The sequence below is a fragment of the Diceros bicornis genome, chromosome 25 (assembly GCF_020826845.1).
Source record: "Diceros bicornis minor isolate mBicDic1 chromosome 25, mDicBic1.mat.cur, whole genome shotgun sequence".
In the NCBI taxonomy this organism is placed as follows: Eukaryota; Metazoa; Chordata; class Mammalia; order Perissodactyla; family Rhinocerotidae; genus Diceros; species Diceros bicornis.
Genome location: NC_080764.1, coordinates 13,267,407 through 13,295,025, shown reverse-complemented (window position 1 = coordinate 13,295,025; position 27,619 = coordinate 13,267,407). Strand labels below are relative to the sequence as shown.

The following is a 27,619-nucleotide window of genomic DNA, read 5'->3' as shown; positions in this document are numbered from 1 at the left end:
AGGCAAAGCATCCGGACCCAAACGCCCTGAGGAACGAGGGTCCCGGGGGCCGGCTCTGACAGGAGGGGGACCAAGAGGAGCTAGCACTAGGCCGCCACTGGGGCACCCGGCAGGTTCCAAGGGGGACAAGTGCCCTCCAGCATGTCCTCATAAACAAATGAGGGCAGAGATCGCCTCTGCTACCACGCTTTAAAATCTTTAATCTTTATCACTCAATAATAATGACCCTTTACGTCACACATTACCCCTTCCATGAGAACCCACAGGAAATACTTCACCCTCACAATCTACAAAGGCTTTGGTTCTCCTGAATGACTGGCTGGCATTTACCTTGAAAAGAATGTGAATCTGGCTGACTAGAAGCCCAAAGCCCATTTGTGGCCCTCCTCTAAGAAGGTCAGTTTAAATGCCCCTGGCATCCATTCTCTGTGCGGGCCCACTCCCGGCTAGATCTTATTTTCCCACCTTCCCATTGCCTTTGCTCCCATAGCTCATTTATTCCCTGGACCTATTTCTTAAAGGGCCAGATAGTAAATGCTTTAGACTCTACAGGCCATGGTCTCTGGCAGTGACTCAACTCTGCTATGATGGCACAGCCAGCCAGAGCCAGCAGCAAACAAAGGAGTGAGGCTGAGTCCTGTACACCTGTATCGACACCAGGCGGGGGGCTGCACTTGGCCAGTTTGCTGACCCCTGATTTATTCTACTTTTCTATCCCATGCCATTGTCTGCATCTCGGTAAGCTGCCTCAGATCTTTTAGAATGAGGAAGAGATATGAACATGTAAATAAAAATTCTAAACAATGATAGAATCGGTTGATTACAGAAGATTTGAAAAATATAAGAAAACAGAAAGGGAGAAAGTCACTCATAAATCTATCATGTGAAGATGCCCTCTCCCGAGCACTTTCTTTCCAGGCTCCTCAACGAGCAGGAACCCGAGAGGGACCTCTGAGCACCTGCCCCCTCGCAGCCTCCTCCCCAGCTAGGTGAGGAGGCGATGCCAGGCCTTGTGACTGAACAGCAGCCTTTGCCTGAGGCCGTGGCGTTTGCGGAAGAGAGAAAATGAGGAGTACCAAGCTGACGCACATACCTGGTCAAACTTCTTTTGCTTCTTCTCCAGGTTGGAGACGCTTTGCCGCTGGTGGTCCAAGTCCACGAGCAGGTCGTCCAGCTCCTGCTGCAGCCGCGTCTTGGTCTTCTCCAGCTTGTCGTAGGCAGCCACCTTCTCCTCGTAGCGCTGGCCCAGCCCCTCCAGATCCTTCTGGAGCTTCCTCTTAGCTTCCTCTGCAGTCTCCAGGCATCCCACACCATCCTCCATCTTCTTCTTCATGTCGGTCACCTGGGCAGAAGCAAGGATTAAGGAGACACCCAAGATGGCACCTGTTCAGGTAACACAGCCATGCCTGGGACAGCTGGCAGCTGGCCTGCTACCCCGTGAACGGAGGGCCACGGAGCCAACCCAGTTAGAGACTTCCCTCCTCCACTGGGGCGAGAGAAATGGAGTTTCTGCAAGGGGCACCTGCCTAGTGCATGGAGCCCAGGGGAAGGTCAGGCAGGTCACCTTGGAAGGCCTCTCGGTTGTGACATATACCAAGCCTCTCGTTTTACAAAGACTGAGGTCCAGAGTGGGGAGCCTCCTCTATTCACCTCCCCACGCAGCAGGGCTGGTGCCCTGTGGGAAAGTTTGTCTGCTGGAGGCACGAGGACCACAGGCACCCACCCCGCAGCCCCTCCTTGCACCTGGACAGAGAGGAACCACCACGTGCACAGCTGGCTACACTACCCAGACTGGGGAACATGCTGGGAGCCCACCCCGAGTCGGTGCAGATCTTCTAGCCTGGCACTTCTAAGTCCCAAGACAGGATCTAGAACAGAGCTCCCGATCTATCTTTGGCCGTGGACCCTTTGATAGTCTAGAGAAGACTATGGACTCCTTCTCATAATGTTTTAACACGCATAAGGTAAAATATGGATCACCAAGCAAACCAATAGAGAAAAATACAGTTGTCAGGTATTTTTAAAAACTCTGGGACAGTAGCCCCCGTGCTTCTCTATTAGCACATCACACAGCAGCCTCCTGAAGTGGTGAGGAGCAATGACATTCCCAAAGCCCCACCACAGCTCGGGCATGACGACCAGTGTTCCAGTGAACAAGGCCACAGGCACCGCAGCTGCCACGTGGCCCATGTTCATCAAGGAAGAAAATGCTAAATGTCAGCCAGAGATCAGTGACAGAAAGATGTTATGTCTCCTCCAAGTTCACGGATCCCTGGATTCCACCTGGGGGCCCCAGGCTTGAGGCCCGGTCTGAATAGAGAGGGCAGGAGCTCCCCAAGGGAGGGCGCCCAGCTCAGGGCAGGCCTGGCTGGACCCACTAGGCAGGGCTGTGCCTCCAGTGTCCAGGTGGGCGCCCCGCTGGAAGCTCCCCAGCCTGCAGAATCTGACCAGTTTCCCTGAGCCACCTGGGCGGCCTGGGGCGTCTCGTGGGAGAGCCAGCACCGAACCTGGGCGTGGAGAGTGGCGATCTGCTTCTCGAGGTTCCGCTTGGCCTCCTCCTCCTCCTCCAGCTGCTCCTTGAAGGAGTTCTTCTCGTCCTCCATCTGCTTCAGCTTGGTGCTCAGGCTCAGCTTCTGCCGGTTCTCCTCCTGCAGCAGCTCCTACTCCGAGGATGAGAGGGAGGCAGGGGCTCAGGAGGCGCAGCATCAGAGCTGGTCCCTCTGATTCAGGGGACAGCCAGCAAAGACCTGGTGGGGAGCCGGGAGGACCCAGAGACCCCATGGGTGCAGGGAAGGACAGGTAATCAGAGGAGCTCTGTGGAGGAAGACCCAGAGGCCTGGCAGCTAATGCCTCATGGGCACAGGGTCCTCCCAGGAAAGGTCCACCTGCAGGGACCCGTCACTGCACTAACCTGCGTGTCCTGCAGCTGGGACTCCAGGGCGGAGAAGTCCTTGGTGAGCTTGATGGACTTGCTGTCAGACTGGGTGAGAAGACCTGTCACGTTGTCCAGCTCAACCTGCACAGGGACAGGAGAGACGAAGGACCATGAGCTCGACCATGGGTGCTCCGGCCCCACCTCGGCTCTTTCAGGCAAAGCTAGCCCTGAGTCACAGGCTGAACCTCAAAGGCCTCACTGAGGAGCCAGTTTGAGGCGAGAGAGAGAAAGAGCGGGATCCCTGGAGATCTAGGCCAGGCCGAGCCGCTGAAGGGACCCCCGCCCGGGCCCAGTCCCTGCGGGGCCTCACCTGCAGCTTGGTGACCTTGTCGGCCAGCTCCGTGCGCACTCGCTCTCCCTCGTTGAACTTCACCTGCAGCTCCTGCAGCTGTGCCTCCACCCTCTTCCGCTTGTGCTCCGAGTCTCCTTTGCCCTGCAGCAGGGCCTTCACCTCGTTGGCCAGCTCCCCCCGCTCGTTCTCCAGGGTCTGCTTGGCCTTCTCAAGGTTGGCTTTCACCTGGTGGGGAGAAAGCACAGACGTGAAAGGGGCATCCGCGCCCTGACAGGAGGCTGGTCTCTCCAACAGCATTGGAAGAGCTGGTGGATCCAGATCCACAATCGGCTGCCTCTGCAGCAAAAACGATGCTGGGCAAGTTCAGGGGACGGTGTGTTAGCGAGAGCCCTGCACCGGGAGGCTCGGGCTGACCCGTGCTCACCGCTCAACTGTGTGTGACACTTGGTACCCGTCCTCCACTCTGAGGACCTCAGCTTCCCCACCTCTGAAACAAGCCCCACCCGGCCTCCCTCACTGGGTAGAGGCAGCGTTCAAGTGAAAGGTATCGTCATTGCTGATGTTATGATTTTAGCGATAATGTTATAGGATGAGGGAAACTGTTATTATTCATAGTTAGACTTCTAGTAAAGTCTCTTTGAAATGTGACGTTCAAACAACTAATGTAAAGTTCTTTCAAAACCATAAAGTGGGGTTTACAGAATAAATGTGACAATCCCATTCTAGTCTGCACCAAGCCGGCCACAGGGTCATGGGCAAGGTCAAGGGTGAGCCGGACCCTGCACAAATGCGAAGGCATGTTTGGTGAAAGCAGCTACAGACAAGGAAAGGCTTCAACCTGTACAGAACCAGGCGGAAGTTGAGCGAGACAGATGGACAAGACATGTTCCTAAAAATACTATATAGGGTGCCATGTGGAAGAGTCTTTGACCTCTTGGGCTGCCACCAAGAGTGGCTACGAGCTAGAAGCCACAGGAGGCAGGACTTCTCTCGTTAAGGACTGCCCAGCCATCAGCTGCCTGGCTGAGAAACTAGCTGAGATTAACATCCCCAGGGTTTTCCCACAAAGACTCCAGCTGAATGCTTGTGGGAGTGTCCTAGAAAAGACCCAGCCTTCAGAAAAAGGACCCTAAGGCCCTCTGAAACACAGTCTTAGGGTCGCTCCAATTCCTTGAAGCTTTCTGGTCTGGCAGGTTGTTGAACAGAATAAATGATAATAATTCTTGAACTGAGTCCTTCCTACCAAAGTAGTTTACACGTTCTCAACTCGCTCACATGAGCAAATGAGACACCTAGCATCAGATGGAGACGGACAGACCTTTACTGATGGAGAAACTGAGGCACAGAGGTACCTATCTGCCCAAGTCACACAGCCGCTAAAGGCTGGAGCCTGGACTCTGATGCAGGCAGTCTGGCGCCGGAGCCACTCTGCTCTGCAGGACTGGCCCGGAGGGGCAGCCGGTCTCCAGGAGGGCCCCTCCCCTGAAAGCAGCCTCCACTCGCAGTGGCGGAGCCTCGCGGAGCCAGTCCCCGGGGAAGCCCACGCACCCTCTTTGTCTGCTCCAGCTGCTCCGCCAGCTCCTCCACGGCCTGCGAGTGCTTTTGCCTCATCTCCTGGATCTGGGCCTCATGGGTCTTGGCCTCCTCCTCAAGGGTCTTCTTCAGGATGTTCACTTCCTGTTCACGTTTGGACCTGGAGAGAAATGCCCTCAGAATGGAGGCAGGGGACTCTGGAGCGATGCTGCCCCTGGGGCTCTTCCCTGGCTGCACAGAGAGGCCAGCAAGGGCACTAGCCACCTGGCAGCTTTTCTGCCCGTTGGCCTCCCTCCTTGGCCGTCCATCCTACAGCCCAGGTTTGTAGACACACTTTGTAGAGACTTCTGCACACTTTCAACCTTAAAACCCACCCTGCCTCACCCAAACTCCAAGCCAGGTTCTTCAACTGGTCTTCTACTTGGTAGAGAGAAGCTGCTGAGAAACCATCAGCTTCCCTGCTCTCTGGTACACGATAAGGCCATTACATGTGTGCAGAGGCCTGGGGTCCACCCCTTCTAGGCCACTGTCTCCCCTTCCATGTGCCCCCACCCCAATCTTTAGTGACTTGGCCAGTCGGTCCCATGGCACACCTGAGCTCCTGCTGGGCAGCCGTGGAATCCAGAGTGTCCTCCAGCTCTGTTTTCAGAGCCTCCAGCTCTTCCCCGAGGTCCCGTTTCTGCTTCTCAGCTTTATTCCTAGAAGCACGCTCAGATTCCAGGTCTTCCTGGAGTTCAGAAATCTGAGATTCCAGCTCCCGAATCTTCTTTAGGGCCATGTTCTTCTGGGAGGCTTCTTCCTCCACTCTACCAAAGAGACCAACAACATCAGAATGAGGCCATTTTCACCTTCAGAGAGCAGAGTTTGCAGAAAAGGCTTTGAAGAGGTGCAGCCAAAGCCACTTCCGGCAGTCATAATCATTGCCCTTAGGAGCTCCTCTCAGCAAAAACAATATCTGTTTGAGGCATCCAGAAGATTTAAGGGTAACACCACTTTGAGAATTGGAAAACCTCATAGCAGAATCATTTCATTTTCCAAATTAAAATTCAGTGCTTTAAAGAAAAAAAAAATTCAAATGTTAAGTTAAAAAAAAAAAAAGGAAATAAAATGCTACAATCCATAATGACTGCAACTAAGTAAAAATACAAATGTGCTATGGACTTTGGGTGATAATGATATGTCAATGAAGGTTCATCAGCTGTAACGTGTGCCACTCTGGTGGGAGATGTTGATCATGAGGGAGGCTGTGCGTGTGGGGACAGAGGATTTATGGGAATTCTCTGCACTGTCAGCTCAATTTTGCTGTGAATCTAAAGCTGCTATAAAAAATAGTCTATTTTTTTAAAAAGCGTGCCTGAAGACATGAAATTAAAAAAGGAGGATTGTTGTGGTTGGGTGACAGAGTTGTGGATGTCTTTTTTTGACCAAGGATGAAGAACCCTTAGACTATGCTTTTAGCAAACAGGATATGTTCTGCAGTGAAATGGCTTCTAAGACAACAGCAGAGTGAATGCTCGCAGCTCACTGATGCACCAAGAACCATGGCAGGAAGCCAGCAGGAAGCGCTGGCACTGGCCACCTGGGCAAGGGCTGATGCTCTGACCCTCACCTGGCCAGGGCAGCCTGGAGCTCCTCCTCTTTCTTGGCCAGCTGCATCTTGAGCTCAGCGATCTGAGCCTGGAGCTCGGCAATCTGGTCGTTGAGGTCCGTGGAGTCTCCCTCCAGCTTCCGGCGGGTCTTCTCCAGCTCCTGACGCTGCTTCTCCTCTCTTCGGAGGCGCTCTGAGAAGGAAGGATGAGGAGATGCCAACAGAGCCCTCCGTGGCCACAGACTTTTCTGTCTTTGTTTTTAATTCTTACATAAAATAGCAAATGTTTGTTATAAAACATATGTGAGGTTTACATGATCACAATACACAGACACTCGTACCCAACTCCTGGATGAAGGAGAACATCACTACAAGCAGCCACATTCTGTCTCTCCAACCCCACCCACTGACCTTCCCTGCCAGGGGACCTACTATCCTAAGGTTTGTGTTTATAATTCCCTGTTTTCCTTCAAGGCTGTACCAAGTCTGTCTCCCTAAAAATGTAATGTTTAGTTTTGCATCAATCTGAACTTATATAAGGGAACTGTCTTGTATGAATTCTACAGAGACGATACAGCAGCGTCAGGGTCCGGTGTCTGACTTTACAATTCCATTTTGACGTCACTTAGGTGAGCTCCTTAACCTTTCTGTGCCTCATCTGAATAACAAGGATATAAGATAACCTATTCCATTAGTTGTTGTGAGGCTCAAATGAGTCAATATCTGAAAGCGCTTAGAAAGGTGCCTGGCCCATATTATGTGCTCAGCGAGGGGTAGTGATATTTATTCCTTGACTTGCCTTTGTCCCTCGATATTATGGTCTTGAGATTTAGCAAGTTAAGTGTCATATCCATTTGGACTTCGGTCTAGTATTCCACGATGTGACTATACAACTTATCCATCCATTCTACAGCTGCAGGCACTTGGGTTACGTCCCCTGTGTGCTCTCATGAACAACGCTGCCATGAGCATTCTTGCCCATGACTCCTAGCGCACATGGGAGAACACTGGGTAAGAGACATGCAGAGCTTCAACCTCACTAGGCAACGCCAGATTGTTCTCCAAAGCCGTCTACCAAGTGTGTGTGTCTTCTGATTGTTCTACATCCTTGTTGACACTTGTTAGTGTCAAAATTTATGTCTGCAAACTCAGGAGGTGTGTCACTCCTAGACCTCCCGGACTATCGAGTGTTTCAGACTATCCCAGGTGAGGGAGGGAGTCTGTGGGAAGAGAGCCCTCTGTGTCAGGATCTCCCTACCCTTGACGAGGGGGGCAGGTGGGGCCGTGAAACCAAGCTGGGAAAATCCCAAAAGCAGTCAGCCTGGATGGTTTTGGCCCTGCGTTCAGTGGGCATCAACAACTGCCGTGGACATGCTGGGCTGCCCCGCATCTCTGCAGAGGGAGCAGTGGTTTCTGGCACAAGCTCTGAGCAGCCACAGAGGTCTAGGCTCTCCCTTCTCCCCCAACTGTCTACTCCTCTCAAGGGGCAGGGGCGAGGGGTCCTCAGACAGGCACAGACCTGTGCTTGTACCCCGTCCTCCTCACCACCACAGATTCCCGGGGCACAGGGAGATGAAGGCACGACCTGTCACCCTGCCCCCAGTCAAGCAATGGCCTCTCAAAATATCTGTCTAGCATTTTACAGTACACGTAGCGTGTCCATAGACATTTAGTCCACACAAACACCCTTTCACTGTGTCTTAGAGGTGAGAGAAACTAGAGCTCATGGAGGTTAACTAAGAGGTGCAAGATGACACAGCTAGTAAGTGGCAGAGCTGGGGGTCAAACCCAGAACCTCTTAGGAAGTCCCAAAGCTTCTGAAACACATGGTGCAAACAGAGAAACACCAAGGCTTTCTTCCAAATATGCTTCACCCGGGGGAATGTCCCTCCCCAAATGTAAGTGCCAGTGCTTGGCGGCCCAGAGTCCCGTAGGGACCTGATGCTGTCCCCCAGGCCATAAGGGCAGTGGCTAGGTGCTGCAGACTCCGAGCCTTGCCTGGCATGCCTGCTGCTGGCATTGAGGCCCTGGCCGGCCCCTGGGCGGTGGATGCCTCGGTTCCCGAGCCTGACGGTTCCCGCCCACCCCCCTTTTACCCTCCAGGTCGGTGATCATGGCCTCGTGTTTGTTCTTGAGTTTGGCCAGGCTTTTTGATTTCTCCTCCTCTTCTGTGAGGTTGGTGGTGAACTCAGCTATTCTGTCTTCCAGCAGCTTCTTCTCCTGGGGGGCGAGGGTGGGTCAGAGCTCAGTGTTAGTTGAGCATGGAACACTTGAGCTCTCTTCAAAGCATGACTCGCCCGGAAAATGAGGACTGAATGGAGGGACAGGGCCTTAAATACTTGATTCATTAGGATTTCCAGGATCAAAGGGGTAACTCTGCAAGGTCACTAGCTCCCCTGAAACAGCTGGATAAGCTTCCTTGATCTTCCTTCTTGTACCTGTGTCACCCCTTTGGGCTCAGGTTAGAAAGGCTTCCAGGTGGGAGCTGGTGCCAGTGAGGGAATACAGGCATGACGGCGCCACCTTCTCCATGCCCTGCACTTGTCCTCCAGGTGGCCTCTGAACTCCCTGCTCCTCTCACCCCCAAAGTGCCCCAGGCTACTATCCTCACTTTCTGCGTAGTGTGGCCAGCACTGGAGTCCTAATCTCAGGAAGGTCCCCCTAAGGCCACCATAATAAACAGGCACCGTCACTCAGCCTGAGCGTCTCACTCCCTGCGTCACAGAGTCCCCAGGCAAGCGTCCTGCCATGTCAGCCCCCACCCCACCCTCTGGGGATGGACAATGGCGTTCTGACCGTCCTTCCTTCTCCTCTAACACAATTCCCAGGTATCTGCTCAATGGCAGATGCTGACAGGGTCCCAACTAGGTTCTCAGAAGAAAGAGCCGCCACCGCAGAGACAGCTGGAGGGGCACCCACATCTCACCGCTGAGCAACCACGGTGCCCAAACTCCACCAGTGACCGACATGCAAGCCACACAGGTGGTTCTGCTCTACAAAGGCTCGGGTCTCAAAGCTCGTGAAGAGCTTTACTGGGGAGAAACGTCAAACCTTTCCCTTGGGCCCCACTCAGTTGTGAGAAACATCTCTTCAAACACGACCCTGGCGCCCAGAGGCCAGGGGACACCCACGAAGAATAACCGCTGCCGAGAGAAGCCACAGCACCGCAGTCGGAGAGACAGGACGGTGCGGCCCTGCGCAGAGCCCACTTGCCCTCCGCAGCCCACGTCTCAGCTCTGCCCTCCCTCGGCGGCTGCCCCCAGGGCCTCACCTTGGCCAGTTTGCAGTTCTGGTCTTCCAGGATGATTTGGTCTTCCTCCAGCTTCTTCAGCTTGGCCTCAGTGGTCACCTTCTCCAGCTGCAGCTTCTGGCGGGCGCTCTCCTCCTCCTCCAGCTGCTCCTCCAGTTCCTACCGCGGAGCCAGGGAGGCCGTGAGGGGCACGGGCCCCGCGAGCCCAGAGGCAGGGCTGAGACGTGGCCCCACTCCCACTTGGGGATCACATATTTAAAACTGGGGTACAAGACAAGAACCCCTTCCCTCCAGTGACGCGGGCAGAAAGCAGAGCCAATCACCTTGCTCCTCAGACCAGCCCGAACAAGGACCGAGGGCGGGAAGTTAAATGGACTTCGATACTCAGTTACAGTGCTCACAGAGATCTGAGTCATATCAGAGAAAGCCTCTCCAAGGTTGCCCCAAGTGGATAAAGGGGTGAGGAGCTGGCCTGGGATGGCCTCTGAGTTCTGTGCTCTCTCCAGGTCTAGTCACTGCCCCTCACTGCGCCCCGGCCCCTTCGCCCCATTTCTGGGGTCTGGCCCTGCCCCTTCTCCAGAGCGGGGCCAGGCAGGTTACCTGGATGTTCTGTTGCATTTTCTTCTTCTCCGCCTGCAGGTGCTGGCAGCGCTCCTCCTCTTCCTCCACCCTGGCCTCCAGGTCATGGCAAATCTCCTCCAGCTCCTGCTTCTTGGCGGTCAGGCGGGCCCGGAGCTCCTCGGCCTCGGCACACAGCTCTGTTTCCGCCTGGAGCTGCTCCTGCAGCTGCAACTTCTCCGCCATGAGCTGCAAAGAACACGTGGAAAATGCAAGCTCCGTGCGACCTCCTCAAGCCACTCCAGGACAGATGCTCTGTAGCTCAGGCTTCCGGAGGGAGAGGCCTAGGCTGACATGAGCAGTTTCCATCTCGAGAGTGCTCAAGCTCTCAGGCACTTTCTAAACATCACGTCCCTCTATCCTCCACCACTGCTCCATGTGCTGTACCCAACCTCCACCACTACTCCATGTGCTGTACCCAAGATCCCTAGGAAACATGCTGAGAGGTTAAGTGCTGGAGCTGGGCCTGAACCCAACACTCACGAGCTTTCCATCCCATCGGGCGGCCTCATATATCACATAACCCTGAATGGGGTCTACAGAGACATTAACACGCGTTTCCTGCGCTAACAGAAAAACACCTCTTTAAACTCCAAACACGACTTGCCTACCGACGGCCAGCAGGTGGCAGCACTGGGAGCAGCTGCGCTACCTGGAGGAGCCAGCACAGACACCCACCTGGGACTGGAGCGTCTCCATCTCTGTGAGCCTGTTCTCAGCAGCGAGCTGCTTCTCTCGGACCTTCACCAGCTCCTCCTCCTTGGCCATCATCTCTTCCTCCTGCCGGCTCACCTGCAGCAGCGGCTTGACCTAGGAGAGGAGATAGAAGCTGAAGATGCCTGTCCCAGCTAACAGCCATGAGGCCTTCCCTTCACCTGTGCAAATGCAGCTCACAAGAGCGAGAGGCAACTAGGCCCACTGTGCGGAGGAGGTGCCAACGGGTACAAGCTTTCTGGAAATCAATTTGGCGCTGTGTGCCATAAGCCTCTGACCTGCTAATTACATTTCAGGGAAACTATCCCTATGTATGCATGAAGTGAAAAATTAGGAAGGAGATAAAGATTCATCATTGGAAAAGTAGCCAGATAAATTGTGAAATGTCTCCAGGGAACAGAATGCTGACTTTTTTAAAACGATGCTTACGAAGGAATTTTCAATGGAAAATGCAAAATACAAGACTGTTTATACAAGTCAGAGCTCAGCTATGTAAGAATGTATATGGTTTACATAGTGAAGATTCAAAGGGAGTAAAAGAAAAGACAGTGGGAATAGATAGTGAAACGTCTACTCAGAGATGTTGCCTCAGGGTTGAAGGGATTGTGGGTGAATTTTTATTTTCTCCTTGATGGCTTTTTGTGAGTCTAACTTTTTGCAATTACCACACATTACTTATTATAAACAAAAGCAGCCTTAACAACTTTAATAATTAGGGGGTTTTTAAAAGGCGAGGGAGGGCCCATCCAGCTGTGTGCAGATTCTGACCAACTGTCCCGTGGCTTCTCGGGAGGGCAGGGCCCCACACCACGTGGGGCTGCAGCGTGCACGGCCTTTCTATCTTGGGAGGTGCTCTGAGCGACTGTGGCCCAACCTGGCAGCAGGCTGTGGCCGTCCACACTGGACAAATGCCTCAGCGCTCACACCTCTAGACCCCGCAGGGCAGGACCATCCTGGGCTCACTCTGCTGGGCACGGGGTGGGCAAAGCCCAAGTGCCAATCCCAAGGGCAGTGAGCCCTGCACAGAGGCCAGAGGCCAGGGTGAGGCCTGCCCGCCCCCTCTGCCACAGGCAAGCTGGCAGAGCCCCCGGCTACAGCAAGGGAGGGCCCTTCCAGGACCCACCTTGGTGAAGAGCCGCCACCACTGCCAGTTCCGCAGCTTGAGGTACGCGGCACAGTTCCTCTGCAGGACCTTCATGGCCGTCAGCTGCTGCTGCCGCTTGGCAAAAGCCCTGCGGGGCAAGGGACACAGTCGACACTCAGGGCAGGGGGACGCGGACCTCCAACCTGACAGTCCTGAGCTCACCCCAGGGCCTTTCTGGGGGCACCTACCCCTGCCTGGGGCACCGCAAGACAGTCTAGGGAAGGAGACTGGCCTTGGGTTGAGTCCTGTGGGTAACCTTGCAGAGGGTGACAAGGGCCTAGGTCACCAGACCACCCTCCTTCCCTAAGGGGCGAGTGAGTCCATGGGGTGACAGCCCCTTGTGAACTAACTATAGAACCGAGTCACACGTGATCGCTGCTCATTAAGTCCACCTGTTGACTTCAGCTTCCCACCCTCATGCCACCCACTTTTGGGGCTTCGTTTGGTGAACAGCAGCTGCTGACGTCCTGCAAAGGTGGGCTGTCAGGTGTCAGCGGGAGGGCTTCTGGATAAAGGAAGGCTCCGTTTGTCCAAACACCAGGAACCCAAGCCGCACTCCCCCAGTGCTCAGCGCTTGCGCTGGAACGCACGTCCCCGAGCACAGACACAGGGGTTCCAGGGACTAAGGAGCAGCTGCCACACATCCTGCAGCAGGTGAGCCCCTGAGCTGCTCTGGACACAAGGCCTCCTCCACCGGGAGCATGAGGTACTCGGGACAGCCAGGCTCCGGCTGTCATCCCCACACAAGGGACACAATGAGGAATACGGGTGAGCAGAAGCTTTCCGGGCAGGCAAATAGGGTGACTGAGTCACCCCTTCCTACTCAGTCACCCCCTTCCTACTCTGTCACTTTAAACTTCAGGCAGAAATGCAGGAAGCAGAGGGGCAGGGAGAGCCACGTGGGCCTCCCTGGGGCAGACAACTGACCAGCATTAGGGCCCCAGGCCACAGCTTCCTAAGCGCCCTTCTGCACCAGGGGAGCTCAGAAGGGCCTGAGTGTGGGGCACCGGCGGGGGCAGGTGTCTCCCGGAACTCACTTCCTGGCCAGGTAGCCCCGGCAGCAGGCCTGGAAGCCAATGATGACGTCGGTAATCTTCAGGTCCCGCTCCTCCTCCAGGTGAGCCAGCACGCCAGCCCTGAAGAAGACCTTGCTCTGGCCGATGCGGTACAGGTTGCTATCAAGCTCCAAGGCTTTGATCTAGATGGGGGAGAGCAGGCTGTTTACCGCGCACCATCGCGGAGCCACACCCAGAACCTGCCTAGCCGGGGGAGGGGCCTCGGGACAGTGTTCCTTCCTGAAGAGTCTGCGGACCAGCTATCGCTTCTCTGCCGGGCAGCCTTCACCCGGTGCCAGAGAGAGTGGGGCTCAGGGGGACAGTGGGAAGAGGGACAGGTGGGTGCCAGCACAGGGCAGGATGACAAGTCAGACTTGCAGAGAAACACAGAACCTTGGCGTTAAAGGGACTTTAAAGGTCTTCTCCTTCTATCTCCCACCTCTGCACACTGGAATCACGTTCTAAATGCCCAGTCGGGCCACCCTCCGACCAGAGGTCGCTGAGCATCATCATCGTCGTCACTAAGATTAGCACACGCTCCAGATCAGGCCAGGCCCAGAATCAAATACGAATAAGGTGACCCTGGGCCTTAACCCCTATGGGCCCACGTTTCCTCAGCTGTAAAATGGGAATAATCCTCTCTTTAACTAAAAAAAAAAAAAAGTTAAACAAAGCAAATAATAGGCCTCCTTCATAGCAGAGCTGCAGGAATTGAACAAGAGAATGCATGGAAAGTGCTCAGTGCAGGGTCAAGCAGGTGATGAGCACTGAGTACATTTGAGCTGTCATTATTACTGAGCAGCGTCTGTACTCCCTTGTAAAGCCCAAGGGCAAGGGTATATACGTCTATGCGTCTGTCTGTCTGGGAGAGAAGGGATTTAGAACAAGCTCCAAAGGCAGAGGCTTGAATAGGTAAGTGGGACCTGGGGGACCCTCGGTGCCCACAAATGGCCCTGGCTGTCCTGGAAGCGGCCCAGGGCGAAGTGAAGACCAGAGGAGGAGGAGCCAACAAGAGCATCTCCCTCCCTGCTCCTCATCCCCCTCCCTGCAGAGCAGAGCAGGGAGGGAAGGGGAACCACCTGTGTCTGGAGGAAAGACACCCCTCACCTGGCCAGCAACCAGCCTGGAGAAAGGGTGGCCCACACAGCACTCGGAGGCACACCTCCATCCTTCACGCCTCCTTTCTCACCAGCTGATAAGCACCAGAGAGCAGGGAGCTGCGTCTTTTCCCTCTTTTTCCAGCCTCAACCTCCCTATCACTTAATGCAGTGCTCTGCATATAGTCAGTGTTGAATTTTTTTCTTCCCTTTTCTCTTTCCTCCCGCCAGCCCATCCTCTCTCGGGACTCTTTGGAAAGAATGCAAAGAAAACCAAAGGCAGTGGCTGCTCATCCTGGACCCATCAGAAACAAGAGGACACCTGCAGAGCAGAAAAATGACCAGGGTCGGGTACAGCCCCAGCCTGGCCACTGAGCCACCGCCAGGCCTTCTCATTCAAGCAGAGTTCAGAGGGCCCCCTGCACATCAAGCACTGCTCTAGGGGTGGGGGAAGAAGGGAAAGGTCCAGAAGCATGGACTCTGGTGGCTTTGGGCCAGCTGCAGTGCTCTGGGCCTGCTGCCCTGCCGACCACACTGGGTGAGAAGGTCAGAGGAGACGTGAGCAAGAAAGCACAAGAATGTGCCCCAAAAGGAAGGGACTGTCTCACAACAGAGCCCCGCCACACGGCAGCTCTAGTCTCCTCACTGCCCAGGTCCCACATGCCGTCCCTGACCATCCGAGGGCTGAGAGGGCTGCCACTCAGGGTACCTGGCAGAATGAGAACTGGAGCACTGGAAGCACAACAGAGAACAGGCGTCAACCGACCCTAAGGGCACCATCCAGTCACACAGGCACTGACGAGGTGGGTGACCACCAGCCAGAGGTCCACGCAACCAGAGGGAGGCGGAGACGGCAGCTCAACTCACCATGAGCACACATGCCTGCTTCCCATCCATGAAGCCTTTAGGAATGGAGTTTGGTGTCAGGATCTCATACCTGAGGAAGAAAAAAGAAGCCAGGTCGGTTTACCCCTCGCTTCAATTCTGTGTGGTCTAGAACATACTGAGAGAGGAAGAGCATCCCGAGAGCATCGCCTAGAACAGAGAGTTGAGGATCATCCCGACAGCGCAGCAGATGTAGAATCCTTTCCACGAAGTCTCCTAAGAAAGGGAGACATTCAGCAAATCCCACCCTGCTCTTTTCTTAGGCTGCAGGACACAGAAAGGCTTGGTGTCTTCCTGAAAGCAAATGGAAACTCACACTGGACTGTTTCAATCACTCAAGGAGGAGCTTTAGGTTGGGCTTCCTAATTGCTAAATGCCCAGTATCTACGTCTGTAACCCCGGACGGCCATGTTCATCTCTTCCCTGAGGTGCTGCAGGGAACTGCTGATAAATGGATGGTCTAAGAAATACAGGGCTGCTTCGTGACAGCAATTGGCACTAAACATAGTCATTAGGCAAACAGGACAGTGGCACTAATGACCCTCTCTGCACACACAGCAAGGAGCCGCAGCGTTCTGCGGCTTCCGTTTCCATAAAGTTCCTTTAACACCCAAGTCTCTGGCTGATCCCTTTTTAATTTCTTTCCATAGCTCCTCTGACTGCAGCAAACAGCGCCAGGTCCCCACAGTCACCAGGAGTGAGAGTCAACAAGATAACATTCCAGTCATAAAATGGGGACATCCTTTCTCACTTAGAGGGAGGCACAGAGAAGGACCGTGTAAGGAGCTGGCCAGACCTCAGCTCCACATGGACGAGGAAACAGCCTCCTCGCCGAAGGTCCCTGCTGGGGAGCAGCCCGTTCCTGGGCCGGGAGACAGGCTGTCGGCCCTGGCTCACCTCTGCCGGAATTCCTGGAAGACCACTCGGTTGGGGAAGCCTTGGCGGCAGATCCGGATGCCCTCAAGAACCCCGTTGCAGCGCAGCTGGTCCAACACCAGGTGGGGGTCCAGTTTGCCAGCCTAGAGAAGAAAGCACACACGTGTGGCCTTGCTTCCGTGCCTAGGTACTGATGGAGAAAGGTCGGGTGGGCCCCTCTGGACTCAACAGGGCAAAAGCCCCCAGGAGTCGCTGCAGCCCACGGGTTTTGACAGCTGAGTTACATGATCCAGGTCCAGGAGATACAACGTAACCAAGTAGGCAAGCAGGCTAAAAACTAGCCTGTCTCCTGTAAGTGCCTTGAGCGTGTACAGGGACTTCACTGAGGGCTCTGAGTGTGCTGTGGGCGAGGAATGGTTTCTGCTCAGGGAGACGGACAAGGCCTGAACACCCTGCACATGTGCCCTGCCCACACCACGCCGCCGAGCGGCCGCACCTTCTTCTCATGGTTGGGGATGATGCAGCGGACGAAGTTGGGGTTGGTGTTCCTCAGCGTGGCCATCAGCTTGGCCAGCTGCTCCTTGTAGAGCTGCCCCACGGTGCGGAACATGCCCTTCCGTGTCTTAAAGGCCCCAGGCATCGCCGTCTCTGACATGCCGGCCACCTGGTCCAGGCCGATGATACGGTCCACTGCAGAGATCACGCAAAAGCAGGTGAATACCCAGCGGTCCCAGCGGGGGCAGAGGGGCAGGAAAGAGACAGACATCTGGACAGAAAAAGAGGTGAGACTACGGAATAGCGGGACCCTTTCTGCTTGGAGTCTACATACAGGGCTAAGATCATTTCCAAATGCTGAGCACACTTCACCCTAAGAGTGGGAAGCAGGAGGGTGGAAAGACTGCAGAGGCACTAAGGCTTGTCTCTGCTGGGGAACAGTCCTTTGGCTAATCCATATCTACGTCACCTTTCTTCAGCCCACTCTGGAAGCTCCTATTCCCAAAGAGACACAATAAAGCTGATAATGTATTTCAGAATAGTGAGCCTAGCTATTCCACTAGCCTGGCTCTGAGGAGGTGTTAAAACTTGACTTACAGAATCCCACAGTCCTATGGTCCCAGTTGAAAAAAAAAAAAAAATCAGTGTCCTGAATTCACATTGACCTTTACCTAAGAGCATGGGGTTAGGAGTCAGAAGGTGGGAGCTCTACAGCTACTCAGCCATCGCCTACAGGAGTCCGGATGATTCCCTCTCTACCTGGAATCTTCCCGTGCAGAACTCTCTAAACCAGGGACCGAGGCAGCACCTGGTGGTGTCAGAAGTATAGAGTCCCAGCGATTCACAATGACAGTGACTGTTCCGAGTCTGAGGACCCCTCCACGCTCCTGCGTCTTGCTTTGTCTCCTCACTCATGCGTCTTTACCATCTAAACCAACCCTCCCAGGAAGCAGCCCTGCCACTGGCTCAGGCCCAGGGCAGTGAGATGAACTGCTTCCTCCAAGGCGAGAACAAAACAACAAACAAACCCAACCAAAGTGGCCAGCAATTTGAGGTCAGTTTTAAGCGAGAGCCAATGTTAAATTTGAAGCCTTCCACGGCTGGTCGCAAAAGTTCAGAATTCTGTGACAAAGCCTGTCTCCTACTCTTTTGTGGCCAGATCTCTACTATTTATTTGAAGACAGCAAAAAGGACAGCTGCTCAAGACAGAAGCTGGCAGTGAGGATGGACCTGATGACCAGTCAATTAAAGTGAGAGGCGTTTCTGACCTTATGCAGCCACCGCAGGGCCCATCTTACTGGCCACCAAGGGTTTCCCGGGAGCAGGGGGCTTGTGAAGGCCACTTAGGTTGCCCAGAGGAAGGTGAAACGTGCCCCGTGATAACTGGTCATTTCAGTGAGCATGTCCTGCCCGCTGGAGGCCCAGCCCAGAGGGAGCAGGCGTTTGTTGAGTGACTGTTGAATGAATGCACAAACGCCATTTTAGCTTTTAGGTGCATATAGACACGGCAGCGTGCACACACCTAAACCGCATGCTGAGATACCGGCAGCCATTCAAGCACTAAGATGCCACCTGTACGAGGTGGAGCTCTGAAGATGATATGGAGTTTTAAACAATTCTTTTCCTTTTAAGATTTATAACGTGAAGTCCCCAAATATCCAAACAAAGCCTCTCGTTTGCCCGTTTTCCTACCGGAGGCCTGCGATGGGCACAGGGGAGGGAGCCTGCCCACAAGTCCAGGGGCAGACAGGGAAGGGCACAGCCAGGCAGGAAGAGCCAACAGGCAAGAAAAACTCAGCAGAAGCATGTGCCGACAGCCCTGGATGCACCACACATGAGGACGGCACTCGGGCAGCCAGTCACCTGGTTCTAGATGGAGAATAGGAAAGCGTTGATAGAAATAGGCTCTCTGAGTGCTCTGCATCTCTGCAACAGAGAGGTTAAAGCAAAACCAAGGCAGAGGAAAGGAGAAACGACAGAAACAGGGAGAAAGAACAATCCAGAGCCACCAGCCTACCGCAGAGAGGACGGAAGTACAGTAAGGTGCAGGGACAGGAAACCCGGTGGCAAGGCTTTGGGTGCCTTGTAATTCCCACACTTGGGAAGCGCTGGAGCTGTCTGCAGCCAGCAAAGCCCGGAGAAGCACTCTGCCCGGCGAGCATCCACAGGGACACTCAAGGGCGGCCTCACCCTTGCGTTTGGGGGAGACCTCTCTCATGGGAGCTATCGTGGACGGAAACCCCCCCGCCTGTGTCATGTGGGGACGTGCCTTTATTCTGCGGCTTGGCCACTGCAAAGGTGGGAAGAGGCCTGGCCACAGCCACTGGAGGGCAGGGGGCGGAGGGCAAAGGGCGTACCATCCTTCCACAGCTCCGAGACGAACTTGTCGGAGGACTGGTGCAGAAGCGTGGCAATGTTGTCATTCAGGGGATCCATGTTCTTCATCAGCCACTCGTCGGCTTTGTAGTCCACCTGCAGGAAGCAGACAGTCCCGAGTCACAGGCTGCTCTGAGGACACAAGCTCTCACAACCTCTCTGAGGACAAGCTGACTGCACGTGTGGAAAAGTTAAAAATCATGAACACCCCTTGACCCGGTGTTTCCAGCCCTAAGAAGGAAATGATGAATGACAAGGACAACGGGGCATCAACAAGATGTTCTCTGCGGTGTTACTCTACTAGGAGAGCAAAAAATTAAAAACTACGCAAATACTCAGCAACAGGGGACAGGCTAAGAAAATTATGTTGCGGCTATACAAGAGAATATTTTATTTTTAATTTTTTTTTTAGGTAATATGAACATACAGAAAAAATCCTAGAAAGACATGAAAATGTTATAATGTTTCTTTTTAGTAACAGAACAAGTAATTTTTGCTTTGTTTTTTTAGGAGGTCTAAGTTTCCACTGAACATGTATTATTCTTACCTCTTTTGAAACATGTTCTTACTAACACGAGTAATATACTATATTTCCATTGTAAAGATCCCAGAACAATATAAACAGAGCAGCAGGCTACCTGGGCCTCCCTCTTCCTAACCCACGCCACTGCCCAGAGGTGACCGCTGATCACAGGCCAGTGGTCCTCACGTGCACGGCTATCAATGATGAGGTGTGTGATGTTGGCTTCTGCTTCCCTAGGAGCAGAGTTACCTCCTGGGAGATGAAAAAGCCCCAGAGACAGTGTCTTGCCCATGTGTCCACCTGGGCACAGCCAGTGTGCTCGTCCTGTTAGCGGCTGCAGCACAGCCCAGGCGCAGACGTCCACAGCCAGTCTCATCAGTCAGGCCCCTCGAAGGGCCCAGTTTTTTGCATTATACACAATACTGCAGTAAAAGCCCTCCTGTGTGCGTTTCTGTGCACGTGCATTTCTAACAAAAGTGGACGTGGAGATACAGGCTCAGGCGGCATTACCTTAGGTAACGACAGAAACTGTTTGTTTTTTTGTTTTACAAACGAGTATTTTAAAGTCAAGAGTTGCTCAGCAGCCTCAGGAACCAGACAAGCTAGTAGGAGAGGCCAGGCAGCGGGGCCACGTGAGGGGCGGCGGGCGAGGACCACGTGTGGCTCGGGAGCTGCGCTGTGAAAGCTCCTGGCTCTCCTCGGGGACGGTCACTGACAAGGAGCCTGGGCCCAGCCCATCTAATCATGTTTGAGTTGCAATTACTTGTTAACTTCATGCAAGGAACACTTCTTGCTGAGAAGAACCAGCTTTAATCTAAGCACGGACCTCTATGGACTCAGGACACCCCTGTTTGGTTAGGTTTAAGCCCCAGTAACAAGCAAACTGAAAGATGTACGTCTGCCAGCGAGGTGTGAGGGCAGTTCCAACTCTACTGGCCAGTAGCCTCGGCAATTTCAAAGCCATCACCCACAGCGATGGCTTTCAACCAGGGTGATTGTGCCCCCCCAACAGGAGACGTTTGGAGACGTCTGGATGTCTGGAGACATTTCTGGTCGTCACAACTAGGGAGGGTGCTACTGACTTCTGGTGGGTAGAAGCAAGGGATGCTGCTAAACATCCTACAACGCACATGACAGTCCCAGACAATAAAGGCTGATGGGGTCCACGACATCAGAGCGCGGAGGCTGAGAAGCCCTGCCCTAAAGCACTGACCTGTGTGAGCGCTGGGCTTCACAAGCTCATTTCAAACACATAACCCTGTACGGTGGTGGTCACCTCCATTTTCCAGATGAGGCAATCAAGACCCAGAGAGGTTAAGTAACTGGCCCAAAGTCATAGAGTGGCAGAGCTCTAATTCAAACTCCAGAGCCTGTGCCTTTAGCACAAATCTCACTTCCACACCTGGAAAATGCACCTAATAATAATACACAACAACGTTATATCAGCCTGAGGACCTTACAGGATTGCTGCAAGCTTCTACTGAAATGTAACACGTGACAGTGTTTTGCAAGGTGGGAGAGTGGGGTGAATGCTGATTACTGCCACCAGGCATCTTATCCGATAAGTCACTAGATGAGAATATTGTGCCCCTGCCCCCTGTCACGGTCCTGGAATCGTCTCCACCTCTCCCAAGAAGGTCCAGCCGGCACCTTCCTGCGTGTGTCTCTCCTCACCTTGCCAGCATAGTGGATGATGCAGAAGTCAGCTTTGTCCTTCAGCTGCTTGGGCTTCTGGAACTTGGGGTGGGTGCCCTGCTCCTGCATCACCTTCTCCACGAAGCTCTTGTCGGTGGCTTTGGGGAACCAGCACTCCTCGTCCAGCAGGGCCAAGATGCCAGGGGGGCCTGCCTGGAGGAGGCAGAGCACCGCATGGGTGAGCACAACGTGGGAATCCACCCCACCCCCACTCTCGCAAGAAGCCAAAGCCTGGTTTTCAGAACCCCAGAATCTCACCAGAACATGGCAGGACTTCCCCCATAGGGGAAAGAAAGGGAGCATTACTGAAAGTGCTCAATTTAAGAGTTCTAGACTAAAAAGAAGCTTCTGGGGTCTAGGCTATGGTCCACACCTTAACCCGAGGATCCATCACAGGGGTTCTCCAACATGAGTACACTGGAAATCACCTGATGGGCTCGGTGGACCACGTAGACCCCCTGACCCGCCTGCCACAAGGCTGCCCTCAATAGGTTCCCCACAGGCTCTGTGTCTGCACAGCTATGTGGTGAGACATGACACTTAGGACAAGCCCCTCGAGGAAGAGAAAGCGCCCCAGAGCCCCAAGAACCTTCGTACACTGAGTTTATAAGATAAGAAAGCAGACTCAGGCACGGTGGAGACTGGATAGCAGGACTTGAAGCCAGTTCTTGTGCATTGGAAAACTCAACTCAAAAATAAACTGTTTTGGGCCGGCCCCGTGGCTTAGCAGTTAAATGCGTGCGCTCTGCTACTGGCGGCCCAGGTTCGGATCCCGGGTGCCCACCGACGCACCGCTTCTCCAGCCATGCTGAGGCCACGTCCCACATACAGCAACTACAAGGACGTGCAACTATGACATACAACTATCTACTGGGGCTTTGGGGGGAAAAAAAGGAGGAGGATTGGCAATAGATGTTAGCTCAGAGCTGGTCTTCCTCAGCAAAAAGAGGAGGATTAGCATGGATGTTAGCTCAGGGCTGATCTTCCTCACAAAAATAAATAAATAAATAAATAAATAAACTGTTTCACATTAGGACATTAGGACATGGACAGCTTCAACCCCCACCCCCTTGAGCAATACTCTCAAAATGCACAAGTTTCTTCCTAGGCCTTCTGATAAATTAACGCTTCAGTGTGACTCTGGTGGACATATTCTCAAAAAGCTCAGGATTATGGAGGACCCGTGTTCAGTGCATTTAACTCTAATCAAAAGATAACCCAGAAATGGAAACAGCTCAGGCTCCATTAAAGAGCACCCCCTAAACCTAAAGCACTAACAGGCGACCCAAACCACACTCAGCAAGAGCTTTCAGCGTGAACTCATGGCAAAGGGGGAGGGTTTTCTATCTACCGCCGCCCGCCAGCAGCCAACTCTGTGGAACAGAAGCTCCAGTGCTGTGCTAGACCTAAGAGAGGGCAGACATGCACCAGGGACAGCAGGTAACACCAGGGTCTGCACCACTCTGTGCTACAGAGGAAGTGTCTGCGGAGAGGATCTGACTACACAAAAGCAGGCTTGTTTCTTTAAGCCAAAGAAGGGCTTGTTGAGTCCACCCCTCTTGGAGATGCTGGATGGTCTTCCAAGACTAAAGACGATGCTTGGGCACCAGCCACATCCTCACCTGCTCGGCAGCTGGGCGAGGCGCCCAGGCACCAGATCTAAGCCCCCGGGCTTCTTCCTCCAGGTGGCACCGACAGGGAACGGAACCAAACACCCCCACAACCAACATGGCACACGAGGTGAGGGCTGGATCCCCGGAGAAGACGAGCGAGAAGTCAGGTCTGAGGTAGAGCAGGGGTGGCTTACCGGCTTCTCGATGAGGTCGATGCAGGGCTGCAGGTCAAGGCCGAAGTCAATGAAGTTCCACTCGATGCCCTCGCGCTGGTACTCCTCCTGCTCCAGGATGAACATGGTGTGGTTGAAGAGCTGCTGCAGCTTCTCGTTGGTGTAGTTGATGCAGAGCTGCTCGAAGGAGTTCAGCTGCGGGGAGGGAAGAAACGTCAGCGAGGTGCCCGCCCTCCCGAGACGAGGCCTGCGGGCCCCTCGGGAAGGAACAGGACAGGGATTTAGGAAGGACCTCCCTGGGCACCTCGATGCTGCCCCCTGGGGAGGCTGTACAGTTAGGGGCCTTCCCTCATCATACACAGCAGCAGGGGGGTCTCACTTTTGGGGGTCCATGGACCTCTCCAAGTCTGATAAAGCCCCTCTCAGAATAACGTTTTAAAATGCATAAAATAGACAGATTACAAAGGAAAGAAGTTATGTTGAAATATAATTATCAGGGCCGGCCCGGTGGCTTAGCGGTTAAGTGCGCGCGCTCCGCTACTGGCGGCCCGGGCTCAGATCCCACGCACCCACCGAGGCACCACTTCTCCGGCCATGCTGAGGCCGCGTCCCACATACAGCAACTAGAAGGACGTGCAACTATGACATACAACTATCTACTGGGGCTTTGGCGGGGGGGGGGGGGTGTGTGCGAAAAAGCAGGAGGATTGGCAATAGATGTTAGCTGAGAGCCGGTCTTCCTCAGCAAAAAGAGGAGGATTAGCATGGATGTTAGCTCAGGGCTGATCTTCCTCACAAAAAAATAAATAAATAAAAAATATATAATTATCAAAATATTATAACATTGTAATACATTGTGCTTCTTTATTAACAAGCACGAGGGGGCCAGCCCTGTGGCTTGGCGGTTGGGTGCGCGCACTCCGCCGCTGGCGGCCCTGGTTTGGATCCCAGGCATGCACCGGTGCACCGCTTCTCCGGCCATGATGAGGCCACATCCCACATACAGCAACTGGAAGGATGTGCAACTATGACGTACAACTATCTACTGGGGCTTTGGGGGAAAAAAAAAAAAAGAGTAGAATAAAATTATAAAAAAAAAAAAAAAAAAAAAAAACAAGCACGAGCCGTGGGCTTAATAACTTCCAAAATTTTGAAGCAAAGATGAGTATAAATGATATTTACAACATCCCTGCACCAAGTGCTGTGATACGAAAACATCTGATTTCTATCGGTGACGTCACAAGCACTGCTAGTGTAGTGTGGCTTCTGCAGTTTGCTCAACTCACAGTTGAAAAAACTGCATCATTTCAATGAGAGGTTAGTGAAGAATAAAGAGGTAATTTTTTCCCCCACCCAAGTTCGTGGTTCCTCTGAAATGTGCCATGGACCCCAGGTTAAGAACCTCTGATCTACTGTAATTATCAGTTTTTCCTGCCAGACCTCAAAGTCTTTATGGGCAGGGACAATGTCTTGTCCCAACGCCCAGTGAATATTTGCTGGAAGAATAAATCAACAGAAAGTACCAGCCGGTGAAGCCTCCCAGAACACCATGTAAAAGGTCCCATTCTCTCCAGCATCCCTGGCTAGGAAGAGGCATGCTTGTTTAAGCTTAAAATACACCGTCGCCATGCAAGGAAGGAGATGGCCAACTCGGATTGCTGTGGGACCCCGGGAAAGAGGGTGACTAGCCCAAGAAGAGGGCTGCCAAGAGGCTAAGGAGGCGGCCAAGGAGGGCATGAGGGAGAAGCTCACATCGAAGATCTCGAAGCCGGCGATGTCCAGGATCCCGATGAAGGAGGCTCCCTGCCTCTTGGTCTTGTCCAGAGCCTTGTTGATGCGTAGCACCAGCCAGCGGAACATGCGCTCGTAGGTGGCCTTGGCCAAGGCCTCAATGGCAAAGTCAGCCTTGGGGGGGACATCCAGGGGATGGAGTGTCAGATACAAGGAGGCTTTAAATCTTGTGCCCTTTGCCCCAGTCATTCCCCCTGCGGAGCACTCCCCCAGAGAAACAGCCCTAAAGATGAGAAAAAAGCTTGCACACAAATACATTCACTGCAACGTTATTTATAACAACAAGCTGAAACAACCTACATATCCAACAGCATAGTAAACTTAGAAAGACATTTGCCAAGACCTTTTTAAACTAAATGGGGACACACAGAAGTATCTAGAGAAGAAATGACAAGATGTCTGAGATTTGCTTCAAATAATGCAGTCAGGGCTGGGGGAAGATGAGATTAACCATGAGCCAAGACTGGCCATGTGCTAGTAACTCCTGAAGCTGCCTGTGTGACGGGCACACAGGGCTCACTCCACTAGTCGCTTAACTTTATGTTGCCAATGTTTGAAAAGTTCCATAATAAGAAGCCAGGGTGACAACCAAGTTCAAAAGAAAAAGCCTTGCAGGAAATAAAGAGCTGCCCAATAATCATCACTGGGTAGGACTGTGGCAATCTTTTTCCTTCCCTAGACTTTTCTGTATTTTCTGAATCTTAAGTGTTCCTGTAGTATTTTCATAATGAAAAAATAACGGTTCTTTAATTATCAGGGAAAAGAACAGCTGGCAATAACTATGCACACTGTCTTTGGAAAACAAAGTTCTTGGCTTTGGTGGGATATTCTGCACAGAATCACCCATGGGCTGTCAGCCACTAGTGTGAGGCACTGTAGACAGTACCCTCTGGAAAAAGGACTAATCAATGCGAACTTCAAAGTATTTTTGAGAGACGGTAGCAGCACCTTAAAAATGCCCATCATCATGACAGAAACGAGAAACCGCTAACTGGGGGGGAACTGGTCCCGGCCAGGAGGGACCTCAGCTCCTGGGGGAGGCGGGCACATTCGCCCGGCACAGCTGAGGAAAAGACTCCTGCTCGTCTCTCATCAAGGCAGCAAGACAGCAGGTGGTGGAGAGACAGCCGCTTGGCACGGGCTTCAAGGATGGCAGATGCCACTACCACCCTGGTACCAGAATGAGCCGTGCTATAGAAACACTGAGTTCTCGCTCCGCTTTACCCCAGAACAGAACACGCCTATGTCCTTGCCAATCAATCAGTCTAAATATCGACTCAGTGCAGCCTACAGAGGCCCTCCCTAGGCGAGTGGCCTCGGGCAGGCTACCGAACTTCTCTGGGGCCAGTTTCCTCGTGCTCTCGATGGGGGTAAGCACCACCCTGCTCTCCAAGTTGCTATAACGACTGAACCCACTGAGGGTGCCTAACACAGCCGATGGCCCAGAGCAGGCCTCAAAGTGACCCTCGGCAAGGAGGCAGCCCAACTCCCCAGCCACGGGGCATACCTGTTCCTTAGTCTGCGCCTTCTGGACGTAATCCCGTCCCACCTTGATGCGTGGGGTGAGGATTCCTCTGGTGAAATCGGTCACGTTGATCCCCAAGAGGTGGGACACTTTTTGGGCAGCTAACATTTTTCAGAGAAGGAGGGGAGGGGTAAAAAGTTTTAATTAAACCCAAGAGAACAAGTCCCTCTGCTCAACCTGGGAGCGGAGGAAGAAAGTTGTGGTAACTGAGCAATCATTACCAGGACAACGGACTCTGGGCCCTTCTTCAGCAGGGCAGAGAATACCCAGCTCTCCCCTTAGATCCAACGGCCATGTGCAGGCCAGTGGGCGTGGCAGCCTTCACCTCCTCTGGCCACAAGTGGCAGGAAGGCACAAGTCCTAACTAGGGGCCCGGTATCGGTTCCTCTGCACACCCTTGGCCACATCCTGAGTGTGAAAACGGGTCCAGGCCACAAAAAGGACTGAAAAGAGACAGTCCCATCCCAGTGCTGGGGGACAGAACAACACAGATCCCACAAGAATGAATATCTTTTATAATCCACACATCCATGAGTTAAATTTTTTCAAAAGCCCCTAAGAAGGGCACATTAAGGCTAACTTAAAAGAGGTCATTTGCAGTGACCCAAGGGAATAGCAGTGGCCGAGGCAGATGCAGTGACATCAGTGTGTCATGGCCCTAATGCATTCATGGGCAAGGCATGCATGGAGCTGGAGCGACAGCAGAAACCATTGTTTTACTAACTGAGACAACTGGTTTGGTCTCAGGAACAAATAAGGGAAACCCTGGTCCACATGATCATGCGATTTTCTAACTCATTCTAAGGCTTACTCTGTAAAGAAGCAGTAGGATGTTCATGTATATTTTACAAAATAATATAGAGCAACAGCCCGCCACGAACACACACAAAATGAAAAAGAGAGGAATGTCTGGAATTTCTACAAGACTCTCTCTCCTGGGCCAATCCAAGCCCAGGCACCTGCCCCATATTTTGAGGGAGAGGACCACGGGTGTTACCTGTGTTGTCGGGCATGGAGGCCTGGTCGGTGTTGCGTTCCTTCTTGAAGACGATGTTGCCGAGCTGAAGAACCCCTGAGATGACCCGCAGCAGGCCTTCGGGATGCGATCAAAGGCAGCTCAGAACCAGGCAGGGGTTGGACTAAGTCCCTGAGTGGGGGCAGTCACTCTCCCAAAGGCCAAGCGGGGGCACTGGGGTACCAGGCCACGTCTAATCCACGTGGTGGGCCCAGTCACCCTGGAGGGCTCACTGCCTCCCTGCCAGTATGGCTCTATCCCCAGGGCCTCTGGCTGACCACAGCCTGGGCAGCCCTATGCTTAGACAGGAGTTCTGTTAACACTCTCAACGCTTCTAAATCTGGACCAAGGACACACCTCTAGGCTAGGGACCCACTGTCTGTTTTTATCAAGTTTTATTGGAACACAGCCATGTTCGTTCATTTA

General features: G+C 53.3%; 1 protein-coding gene across 1 annotated transcript in view; it reads right to left on the bottom strand.

Moving 5' to 3' along the window:
* Positions 1 to 27,619, bottom strand: part of MYH9 (myosin heavy chain 9) — a 92,352-nt gene that overhangs the window by 7,663 nt on the left and 57,070 nt on the right. The window contains exons 10-31 of the mRNA XM_058568440.1: positions 27,176 to 27,271; positions 26,161 to 26,279; positions 24,615 to 24,767; positions 22,884 to 23,057; positions 21,056 to 21,229; positions 18,840 to 18,954; positions 16,484 to 16,677; positions 16,009 to 16,130; positions 15,094 to 15,163; positions 13,112 to 13,272; positions 12,054 to 12,162; positions 10,895 to 11,026; positions 10,199 to 10,405; positions 9,620 to 9,757; positions 8,445 to 8,568; positions 6,370 to 6,541; positions 5,354 to 5,566; positions 4,776 to 4,920; positions 3,246 to 3,452; positions 2,912 to 3,016; positions 2,508 to 2,660; positions 1,094 to 1,342 (exon numbers count right to left, since the gene is read on the bottom strand). Of these exons, the coding sequence (XP_058424423.1) occupies positions 1,094 to 1,342; positions 2,508 to 2,660; positions 2,912 to 3,016; positions 3,246 to 3,452; positions 4,776 to 4,920; positions 5,354 to 5,566; positions 6,370 to 6,541; positions 8,445 to 8,568; positions 9,620 to 9,757; positions 10,199 to 10,405; positions 10,895 to 11,026; positions 12,054 to 12,162; positions 13,112 to 13,272; positions 15,094 to 15,163; positions 16,009 to 16,130; positions 16,484 to 16,677; positions 18,840 to 18,954; positions 21,056 to 21,229; positions 22,884 to 23,057; positions 24,615 to 24,767; positions 26,161 to 26,279; positions 27,176 to 27,271 (3,332 nt within the window). The remainder of the gene's footprint in view (positions 1 to 1,093; positions 1,343 to 2,507; positions 2,661 to 2,911; positions 3,017 to 3,245; positions 3,453 to 4,775; positions 4,921 to 5,353; positions 5,567 to 6,369; positions 6,542 to 8,444; positions 8,569 to 9,619; positions 9,758 to 10,198; positions 10,406 to 10,894; positions 11,027 to 12,053; positions 12,163 to 13,111; positions 13,273 to 15,093; positions 15,164 to 16,008; positions 16,131 to 16,483; positions 16,678 to 18,839; positions 18,955 to 21,055; positions 21,230 to 22,883; positions 23,058 to 24,614; positions 24,768 to 26,160; positions 26,280 to 27,175; positions 27,272 to 27,619) is intronic.